Source organism: Gymnoscopelus braueri (assembly GCF_963280865.1).
Source record: "Gymnoscopelus braueri genome assembly, chromosome: 14".
Lineage (NCBI taxonomy): Eukaryota > Metazoa > Chordata > Actinopteri > Myctophiformes > Myctophidae > Gymnoscopelus > Gymnoscopelus braueri.
In genome coordinates this window covers 51259299-51271220 of record NC_137619.1, presented here as the reverse complement: position 1 = coordinate 51271220, position 11922 = coordinate 51259299, and the positions used below count along the sequence as shown (strand labels likewise).

At 39.6% G+C, this 11922-nt stretch overlaps 1 protein-coding gene across 1 annotated transcript in view; it reads right to left on the bottom strand.

Annotated features, from left to right (window-relative positions):
- Nucleotides 1–8187: 8187 nt before the first annotated feature.
- Nucleotides 8188–11922, bottom strand: part of LOC308101113 (transmembrane protein 41A-B-like) — an 11199-nt gene continuing 7464 nt past the window's right edge. Inside the window, exons 3-5 of the mRNA XM_080450460.1 lie at nucleotides 10609–10770; nucleotides 8785–8923; nucleotides 8188–8647 (exon numbers count right to left, since the gene is read on the bottom strand). Coding sequence (XP_080306586.1) covers nucleotides 8418–8647; nucleotides 8785–8923; nucleotides 10609–10770 — 531 coding nt within the window. The 3' untranslated portion in view covers nucleotides 8188–8417. The remainder of the gene's footprint in view (nucleotides 8648–8784; nucleotides 8924–10608; nucleotides 10771–11922) is intronic.

Below are 11922 nucleotides of genomic sequence, written 5' to 3'. Positions count from 1 at the left end.
TCGAAACGAGGTCCATTTTTCAGCGCAAATAAAATCATCCACCTGTATGAATGGAGGCGTTGCCAATGTAAAAGTTTGACGTGAAATGAATCGTGTCACTTTTTCGCATCGCTTATTCGCGTCACTCCTGGTGTGTAATGACCTTTTTAAAGGAAGGGTAAAGTGATATTTTTTGGTAAAAGGTTAAAGCTCTATATTGTGATCGTAATCATTGCTATTAGTTAAATAGTGTGTACCAAAAAATCCTGAAGGGGGCGTCAACAAGTGTCATTTGGTAGTGCGGACATCTTTGTGGTGATGATTACTATCACAATATAGAGCTATTTAACACTGTTACTGAACAAACACTCTGTAGCAATGATTACTATCACACTATAGAGCTATTTATGTTAACAACAAAATATCACTGACCCATACCTTTTTCGTTTGAGAATCACAGCTGTTCACAGACTACTTGCATGATCAGAAGTATAAGCTTCTTTACTGAACTATTTGCACTGAATCAATGTTTTAAACTTTGTGTTAATGTCACTGTTTGGATGGAAACCTCATTATTATGTCCAACACTGTTACTTTTCAGGAAATGAAAAAACAAAAAAAACCTGTGTTCCAATGGATCCAATGTAGTTAATATTGAGTCACAAACATCGTGTTAACCCTTTCAAACCGGGAACGCATCTGTGTCATTTTAGATATCTTTGGCCATTGAAAAATAGCAGATATACAAGCTCATAGCACGGCACCAAGTGCCGTGCTATGAGCTTGTAGATCTGCTATTTTTTTAAGAATCGGGAAAATGTGTGCAAATCTTTGAATATATATATTTTAAAGCAAACATTTGTAAAATATGTTGTTCCAGGGACCCCCAGAAACAAAAAAACAAAGATTTGAGTTTCAAATGTTCACTTTAAAAATATATGTATTTAAAGATTTGCACACATTTTCAAGATTATTCAAAAATAGCAGATCTACAAGCTCGTAGATCTGCTATTTTTGAATAGCCAAAGAAATGGCAGATGTGTTCCCGTTCTTAATGGGTTAATACAAGAGTTTGTGTCTTGCTGTGAGCTTGTAGATCGGCTGTTTTTGGTTCAATATTTGTAAAACCCGCAGACACACTAAACCACTTTCAAAATGTTTTCTAAAATAGCCGATCTACAAGCTACAGCATTCAAGAGACGTTGTGAGCTTGTGCATCTGCTACTTTTGTGTGACACTGGTTTTGTGTGACACTCGCGTATGACGAGCTAAGGGCATTAATTTACAAAAAAACTGAAAAAATACTAAATGTTGAAATATGGAAATACAATATTTCTGCCTGACAACAACTGACACCTATTACTGTATGGCCACTATTTTATAATGTGATGCTATGTTACGTAACTCAATGTGGTTGGATTCAGATATGTTCCTCAATGCTGTGAATTTAGATTCCCTCCACCACTAATGTGTGTGTGTGTGTGTGTGTGTGTGTGCGCGCGTGCATGTCAATCTGTGTTAATCAAAGATATACAAACACACATTTAATTGCAGTTGCCATAATTCGAGGAAATATGAATACAAATATAAACGCCCACTATGGAATGACGCTCCTACAGTATGTGACTTATTTCTACTTGTTGTTTGTAGAAAATAAATAAAAAGCAAGACGGCTATTGTGAAAGTATTTGTATTCATTTTGTGATGGTTGAGTACAGGACCATAGAGATGATCATGGAAGATTTGCTTGCTACCGTTAACCTAAAGTTGCATGATTATCAGTGGTGGGAAAGTATATTTACTCAGGTAAAACTAAAGCTCACAGCAGAGTTAATTTTGACAACTTAATGTTAAGCCATCAGATGGGTGGGCCGCGAACACCTTCATGATTTTCAAGCGGGCCCTGATCACAAAAAGGTTGAAACCCACAGCTGTCCTGTAGGGAAAACTATTTAGATCAAGTCGTTGGAAGGAGCATATTCATAAAGACTGCAAAACCAATGCAAAATAAGCTGAATAAATAGTGCAATTTATTAAGATAACAATACATTATCAGACAGTATCATTTAGTCATACTGACACGCATGGATATACAGTAAAGTGCTAAATCATTCCAACAAACCGTGTGTGTGTTTGTGTGTTTTAAGTAGTAAAAAGGCTCTGTTTACATGAACAGAAGATCAGATTTCCATATTGCTGATCCATCAAGCATAATGTTTTTCTATATATATATATATATATATATTTCAATTGAATGCTTAATCATATTGTGTCGTTGACATGTTCATACAGTCAAGAAAAGATCACACCACCTCACCACATAGTTACAAAACGGCAGTGGTGGAAAGTAACTAAGTGCATTTACTCGAGTACAATTTTGAGGTATGTTTTACTTTACTGGAGTATTTCCATTTTTCGATACTTTATACTCCACTACATCTCAGAGGCAAATATTGTACTTTTTACTCCACTACAATTATTTGAAACCCTTAAGTTACTAGTTACTTTGCAGATTTGGAAAACATACATTAACCCAGGGGTTCCCAAAGTTGGGGTCGCGACCCCACACAATTATTTTGGGTACATATATATTTTTTTTTCAACAGAATGGATGAAATACAATCTAAAACTGACAATTACTACATTTTACCATTTTAATACATTACAAATGCGCACCGAACGTGCAAGTTTATGTGCATAAATTACCTCCGGGGTTAGGTGGGGTCGCGAGTCAATGGCCGCATTATTTTGGGGTCGCGGGCTGAAAAGTTTGGGAACCCATGCATTAACCAACTAAGCCCTATTCTGTACTTCAGCTATTTGAAAATAGCAGACCTACAAGCTTGTAGATCTGCTATTTTCAAAAGATTTTAATACATTTTGAAACCTGAAATGGGACATTATACATAATGAGTACTTTTGCTTTTGGTACTTTAAGTACAACTTGATGCCAGTACTTTTGAACTTTTACTCTTACTACAGAACTTTCGCTTGTAACAGAGTATTTCTAAATTGTGGTGTTGGTACTTTTTACTAAAGTAAAACAAGAGAGTACTTCTTCCACCACTGCAAAACAGATGTTTAGTGCTCATGGGAAACGCAGCCACAGACAGATCAAAATGCTTGTAAACAACTGAGATTACAATGTTTCATCCAATGACCAGGACTGACCAGACACTATATACTAGACCTGGACGTTCTGTAAGATACCAACATAAAAAGACAAGTGTACAGATTGTGCCTTTTTTTAAAACCCTAAAAATCCCTCCTATCAAAATACAAATGACTGATGTTACAAAACTAAATATTTCTATATGCTTGGCACTTCATGAACATCATATGTCACATGAGGGTTTGTAAACACCTTCGTCTCGGCCTCAATACATGTTACTTTACAACGTTGATAGTTGTTTTTGTTTTTTTCAATCCTGTTACGTTTTTAACCTGACTTATTTAACCCATTAAGACCGGGAACGCATCTGTCATTCAAAATTAGCAGATGTACAAGCTTGTAGATCTGCTATTTTTGAAAAATCGTGAAAATGTGTGCAAATCTTTGAATGTATATATGTTTTTAAAGCGAACATTTGTAACTCAAATCTTTGCTTCTGGAGATTCAACAAATGTCTTCTAAATCCTAACGAAAAAAAAAAAACTATGTTGTTATAATCAGTGGTTCTCAAACTTTTTCATGTCGAGGACCACCCAAAATGAAATGTATTTGGCCGTGGACCCCATCTCAAAATATTCTTTTTTCTAGGGATCCCCCAAAAATAGCAGATCTACAAGCTTGTAGATCATGTAGATCTGCTATTTTTGAATGCAGCAGCTGGTTCCCTGGAACAACATATTTTGAGATGGGGGTCCGCGGCCAAATACATATAATTTTGGGGGTCCTTGACATGAAAAAGTTTTGTTCCAGGGACACACAGATGCGTTCCCGGTCTTAAAGAGTTAAGGTCATTACACACCGGCGATTATGCGAATATACGCAAAATTCGGACTCGTTCCGAATAATTAAAAGACGCTTTTTCGCTCCATGGAAGCTTGCATTGACTTTATAAGGTTTAAAAAATATATATATTATTCACATGAAAAAATCGCCCCCGGTGTGTAAGGAGCTTTAACCTTCTTGCCATGATGCCATCATCCCACATCTCTTCCAAGGATGGACCCAAGGCGACGGTGTGGTTCATTTCAAACTTCTTTACACTTAAGACCATCTGAGTTCCTTTGAGAGTCAGTGGGTCAACAGTTAAATTAAGGCCACGATACTCAGGCAGCATATTATTAAGACCATGAACACGGACATTAACTGAAGGAGCAATAGACCACTGAAGTCTGACGTCATTTACACATCCTTTGTTTGTCTACCTGGTTCGCAGTTTTCCACCCCCATTCTGAATCCCATAGACGTCTTTAATATCGCGTCAAATAAGAACTGTGTTCCAAAAATAAACAAATGACCCCGGCGGTTTGACTCTTATGGATATGAAGCATCAACTGACGGTGAGAAAACGATAATGTTACTTCCGCCGAATTAGTTACATTTTCTCCAGAAACAGACTGTATCAAATATAAGTGACTGACTATCATAAACGATATAGAACCTCCTCCCTGACAATAACGCCGGGACAGTTTGTTTATTTTTGGACCACAATTCTTATATGAGACGATTCTAAGATGACCCAATGTTATTCTCCATAGAGAAATTACTTCCGCAAACCTGGGGATGAACGAATGACGTCAGGACTTCGCTGGTCTATAGGTGTCGACAACACGGGTGTTGTTGACTGACATCAAAGTCCAAATAATAAATAATAAATAAATAAATAATCTTTGTAGTCTTCTTGCTTGAAGAACTTGTTGCAGAGTGCAGTTTTTTCTTTCTGAAAACTGAACACATGTTCTTTCTGAACATGTGTTCATATCACTATCAGGGACGGATTTAGACTCACAGGGGCCCCTACAGGAATTGTAATACTATTTAAAAAATGAAGCTGATAAATGGGTGCTCTCTCGTGATTGGCTGAAATTTTGTCACTTATACTTCAAAATGTAAATTCTGTTCTGACGGTGAGACCCCTGTGACTGAAGACCCCCTGTGACTGAACCCCATACCCTAGCTTTAACAAACAGTGCCCCCATGGGCACTGGCCCCATTGGCCTGGCCTATTCCATCCATGATCACTCCTATTGGGTATAAAAGATGCAAATTCAGAAGATGATTTACTTCAAAAATATTGTGCTGTTTGTGAATATGACCTCCTCCTCTGAGCCAGTTCACAGGGCAGAGACTGTGTCGTACAATACAGCTCCTATAGCTAATCAACTCTGTCACATTAGCACACCGATGAGGGAAAGGGAAATGCTGAGAGCTGTGCACTGTCCCTGCTACATAAATAAATAAATAAATAAATAAATGACTAAATGAATAAATGACTAAATGACTAAATGACTAAATGACTAAATGAATAAATAAATTAAAGTCGTCGTAGGGTCGAACGCGCAACAAGGTTACATTTAAGACACTGAAGCTCTTCAAAGACAATGTGTAAATAATAATGATTGTTGTAATAGATCAGAGGTCTTCAACGTTTTCAGGCCAAGGACCCCCTTGCTGAGAGAGAGAGATGAAGCAGGGACCCCCTCAATAATGTATAAAATTATGTTTTATGGTTGAGCTATGAGCTTGTATATCTGCTAATTATGGTTTACTTGGTCTGCTCTCTTTTTTCTTTGCCAAAAATAGCCGATCTACAAGCTCACAACGCCTCGCAGCGCGAGGCGTTGTGAGCTTGTAGATCTGCTTTTTTTGGCTAAAGTTCTCCTCAGAAAAGGGATGCTAGGGTTCCAGTGGTTAAGGTAAAAAAAAAAATCATACCACGCAAAGATTTGTCGGACCCCCTGTAGTAACTCTGAGGGCCCCCTAAGGGTCCCGGGCCCCCTATTGAAGACCCCTGGTATAGATATTGCATCGTAGGAGTTCTTCAACCGGCTCCATTACAACCGACGTGAGCCACGACCCCCAATACTCAAATTCCTGCCTCCTCTGTCCTCTGTAGGACACATCAAGTGCGTCCTTCATGTCTCCTTTGCGGAGGTTATCAGAATGTGTGACATAATTATACGTTCGTGTTTGACTCTTTTTTTCACCTCCAGTTTCTCCTCCGCGTGACAACCCTCCGGGCTCCTCATTGGCAGCCAAGGATAAGTGATCTTTTCTTGTTAAAATAAGAGTTAAAGGTAGGGTAAGTGATTTTCTCTGGTTAAAATAAGTGTTAAATAGCTCTATATTCTTATAGTACTCATTGCTATAGAGTGTTCGTTCAGTAAAAGGAGTCTCCTTGTCTCTCCAGCTCTTTATAAAACAGAATATGCATTTTCGTTTCAGTTTCAGTTTCATTTCCAATTTTATCCAATCAGGATAGAGAACTCAATCAGGATATAGATTAAACAAGTGAAATTGGAAGTGATGACACATAGAAATGAGCAGACCAAATTGGAACTGGAACACTATAAAAATGAAGCTTAAAAATTGGTACTTTCTCCTGATTGGCTGAGATTTTGACACCTACCGGAAAACGTATTTTCTGTTTATTAAAGAGCTGGAGAGACGGGGAGACTCCTGTTACTGAACAAACACTCTATAGCAATGATTACTATCAGAATATAGTGCTTTTTATATATTTTTTATATAACCTTTTAACAAAATACTTTTTGTTTTAACCAAAAAAGATCACTTACCCTTAAATAGCTCTATATTGTGATAGTGCTCATTATTATAGACTGTTCGTTCGGTAACAGGTAGTCTCCTTGTCTCTCCAGCTCTTTGGCAAACAGAAAACAGGTCGGGATACCAATTTTATCCAATCAGGGAAGAGATCTCATACAGGATACAGGATAAACAAGTGAAATTGGAAGGGATGAAACAAAGAAATGATTAAATTAAATAACATTGGAACTGTAACACTTTAAAATTCAAGCTGATAAATGGTTACCGTCTCCTGATAGGCTGAAAATAGGCTGAAAATTTGCAACCCACCTGAAAATGTATTTTCTGTTTATTAAAGAGCTGGAGAGACGGGGAGACCCCTGTTACTGAACAAACAGACTATAGTGCTTCAACCTTTTAAAGGTAGGGTAAGTGATTTGCAATTATTCAAATAATTGCAAAATGGGTCTATGTTCTGATAGTGCTCGTTACTATAGAGTGTCATGTCCATATAAGGAGTCTCCATGTCTCTCCAGCTCTTTATAAAACAGAAAATGCATTTTCGTTTCAGTTTCAGTTTCATTTCCAATTTTATCCAATCAGGATAGAGAACTCAATCCGGATATAGATTAAACAAGTGAAATTGGAAGTGATGACACTAAGAAATCAGCAGGCAAAATTGGAACTGGAACACTATAAAAATGAAGCTTAAAAATGGGTACTTTCTCCTGATTGGCTGAGATTTTGACACCTACCGGAAAATGTATTTTCTGTTTATTAAAGAGCTGGAGAGACGGGGAGACTCCTGTTACTGAACAAACACTCTATAGCAATGATTACTATCAGAATATAGTATTTTAACCTTTTAACAAAATACTTTTTGTTTTAACCCAAAAATATCACTTACCCTACCTTTAACAAAAAAAGGTTTTGTTTTCACAAAAATCCTACCTTTAGACAGTGCAAAGTTACATTCTACGCCTTTAACCCATTAACCGGGAACGCATCTGTGTCATTTTAAGATTTATTTGGCTATTCAAAACTAGAAAAAGTGCTCCTCGGAGCACTGCCAGACCCCTAGTGGTTGAAGATCAGAGCACTGCGTCAGGCGAAGCTTGGCCAATCAAGGGGACAGGTAGGAAAAGAGGGACACAGGTAGGAAAAGAGGGACAGACCGTAGGAAAAGAGGGACACCGGTAGGAAAAGAGGGACAGACCGACAAAGCCTCATGTAGGCCGACCCTCTGGGTCTGGCAAATACCAGATATACAAGTGCATGCTATGAGCTTGTAGATCTGCTATTTTTGTAAAAATCGTGAAGATTTGTGCAAATCTTTGAATATATATTCTACAAATATCTTCTAAATCCTAATCCTAACTAGTATTAGGATTAAAATATTGAGTTCCAGGGACCCCCCAGAGGCAAAGATTTGAGTTACAAATGTTAGCTTAAAAAATTAATATATATTCAAAGATTTGCAAAACTTTTCACGATTAAAAAATATAGCAGATCTACAAGCTCATAGCCAAAGTATAAAATAATGGTTAAAGTGGTTACACAAATGTGTAAATGTGAATCCCATCGATTCCTCGGCCCTCGCCTCTCCTCCTCGCTTCCTCGCTCGGAGGAGACGAGGACGGGACGTTTTGAGTATTGGGACGTGGCCCACTGAGATGGTCGTGAGAACCCAGTATAGGACCTCAGCGCCCTCGCTCCCCTTCAATCATCGCGTCTTGCGGTTCTCGGGTCCGTTGCTGCCGCCACAGGCGTCCAGGCCCTCCAGCTTGAGGTGGCCCTGGCTGTAGCGTCGGATCAGCGCTCCGGGGAGCAGCGCCATGCAGGCGATGGCCAGCAGCTGAGCCAGCGTCCCCCACGAGAAGATGTCGTCCAGGGAGGAGATCTCCGACAGGATGGAGCCCGTGCGGACGCAGATGAAGTTGTACGGAGTCAGACCTGTAGGGAAACACAGATGAAGTTATACAGTGGTGTCATGGAGGCTATACACGGAGTAGGAGGTACGGCAAGGTACAGAGCACGCGTGTGCATGCACGTGCACGATAGAACGTGCGTGCGTGCGTGTGTGCGTGTACCTATGAGCACAGAGAGGACGAATATGGGCAGGGGGATGTTCAGGATGGGGCAGGTGATGTTCAGGAACCAGTTTGGAGTCATGGGGAAGAACCGAAGGAAGAGCAGGAAGAAGAACAGACTGCTGCGATTCTCCTCCACCTGATATGGAGAGATGTACAGAGAGGAGGGGGGGTAGGAGTGAGAGGGAGGGATCATTTCAGGGGGAAAAAACTATGCTGTTGCAAGAACAGTGAACGTTTAACCCATTAAGACCTGAGGCCGATTCTAAAAATGTTTTCTGAATCCTAACAGTTTTCTGAAAAACCTGTATTGCTACAGTATATCAGTGGTTCTCAGACTTTTTTCATGTCACGGACCCCCACAATGATATGTATTTGGCCGCGGACCCCCCCCCATCTCAAAATATGTTGTTCCAGGGACCCCCAGAAGCAACGATTTGAGTTAAAAATGTTAAAAAATATATATGTATTCAAAGATTTACACAAAATTAATGTTGAAGACGGCGCTGGGTCGGCTGAAGCGAACTTGGCAACGTTCGCGACGGCGACTTGCTCGCTTTAGCTCCCTCGGCAGGGCTTCTCGTGGCTCAAGTTCGCCTCCGTCGTGGTCAAAAACGATACTTTTTCGCAGGGGTGGGCAACTTTGAGGATGGAATGGGCCACTATATTTCCACACTCACTCGCCATTCTATGTCACACAAAAGTAGCAAAAGTAGCTGATCTGCAAGCTCAAAACGTGTCGCATTTGAGCTTGTAGATCTGTTATTTTTGCAATTTTTAAATTGGAATCCCGAAAAGTATTTATTTTATTTTATTTCAAATGCATTTAGTTATACTTATGTTAACTTTATGACTTAAATACAAATACATTGGACATAAAAAGACAATAGAATTTTAATACTAGTCATTAAGCTACTAATATAGAGTAATACAAAGTCATTAAAGCAGGTGATGTTTGCATGTTTGGAATTGGAACAGCTGAAATCAATAATATGTCAGTATTTATCGGCTAAAAAAACAGGAGGTACGGGTTGACAGTCTAATGATTAGCGAGGCAAGCTCCTGGAGCTGGTAGTGGAATGCGGTATTCAGGCTGTATTAGAATGTGACAACGCCCCAACCGAAGGGGCTTCCCAAGTCCTGTAGGGCAGGGGTTCCCAAAGTTGGGGTCGCGACCCCACTTGGGGTCGCGGGAGACTGACGGTGGGGTCGCGAAATTATTTTGGGTCATAAAAAAATATATATATATAATATATATATATATATATATATATATATATATATATATATATATATTTCTTTTTAAATTCAACAGAATGGATAAAATACAACCTAAAATGATTACAAATAGTACGTTTTACCATTTTAATACATTTCAAATGCGCACTGAACGTGCAAGTTTATGTGCATAAATTACCTCCAGGTTTAGGTGGGGACGCGAGTCAATGGCCGCCTTATTTTGGGGTCGCGGGCTGAAAAGTTTGGGAACCCATGCTGTAGGGTGAAAGCCCCGACCAGTGGCTATGGGAAACCCCGCCCGTAGGTCCCCGTATAGTTCCATAGCATGAGCCACAGTGCTCGCTGTTTCACCGCAGTTTTCCTAGCGCTTTAAGTGTTGTTATGGATTTTGAAATGGACATTCTGCATAATGAGTATTGTTGACATGATACTGACATGATACTGACATGATACTGACATGATACTGACATTATCACGCACGCACGCACGCACGCACGCACGCACGCACGCACGCACGCACGCACGCACGCACACACTGCACGCACACACTGCACACACTGCACACACTGCACACACACACACTACCTTTCTCTGCAGCATGTCCACCTTGTTAGGGAACAGCTGAACGACGTACTTCTTTCCAAACGTGGCGGACAGCAGGTAGCAGAGGGTGGAGCCTGTGGTTGCTAGGAGACAGGCCAACACCAAGCCTTCCCACGGGCCAAAGATAGCGCCAGCTAACATGTTCTGTAGAGTAGAAATACTCACTTTATTTACTTACTGTGGAGTAGAACTACTCACTTTATATACGTCAGTATCATGGTCAGTATCATGCCAGTATCATGTCAGTATCATGTCAGTATCATGATAGTATCAGGGTCAGTATCATGGTCAGTATCATGTCAGTATCATGTCAGTATTATGTCAGTATCATGTCAGTATCATGTTAGTATCATGTCAGTATCATGTTAGTATCATGTCAGTATTATGGTCAGTATCATGTCAGTATCATGTCAGTATCATGTTAGTATCATGTCAGTATCATGGTCAGTATCATGTCAGTATCATGACAGTATTATGTCAGTATCATGTTAGTATCATGGTCAGTATCATGTTAGTATCATGTCAGTATCATGGTCAGTATCATGTCAGTATCATGTCAGTATCATGGTCAGTATCATGTCAGTATCATGTTAGTATCATGGTCAGTATTATGGTCAGTATCATGTCAATATCATGGTCAGTATCATGGTCAGTATCATGGTCAGTATCATGTTAGTATCATGTCAGTATCATGGTCAGTATCATGTCAGTATCATGGGCAATATCATGTTAGTATCATGTTAGTATCATGTCAGTATCATAATCAGTATCATGTTAATATCATGTCAGTATCATGGTCGGTATCATGTTCAGTATCATGGGCAGTATCATGGGCAGTATCATGTTAGTATCATGTCAGTATCATGTTAGTATCACGGTCAGTATCATGTCAGTATCATGTCAGTATCATGGGCAGTATCATGTCAGTATCATGATCAGTATCATGTCAGTATCATGTCAGTATCATGTCAGTATCATGTTAGTATCATGTCAGTATCATGTCAGTCTCATGGGCAGTATCATGTCAGCATCATGTCAGTATCATGATCAGTATCATGTCAGTATCATGTCAGTATCATGGGCAGTATCATGTTAGTATCATGTCAGTATCATGTCAGTATCATGTCAGTATCAGTAGTAGCTTGATAAACAGTTTGATGTTTAGCCGTGGACATGGTTAAAAGACGACTTCACCCATTTTCAACCCATATCTTCATATAACTGGTCCTCACTAATGCTCATGATAACATGGTACCAGGAGGGCTGTGGAAAGTTCAGGAACCCGCCTACCAGTGA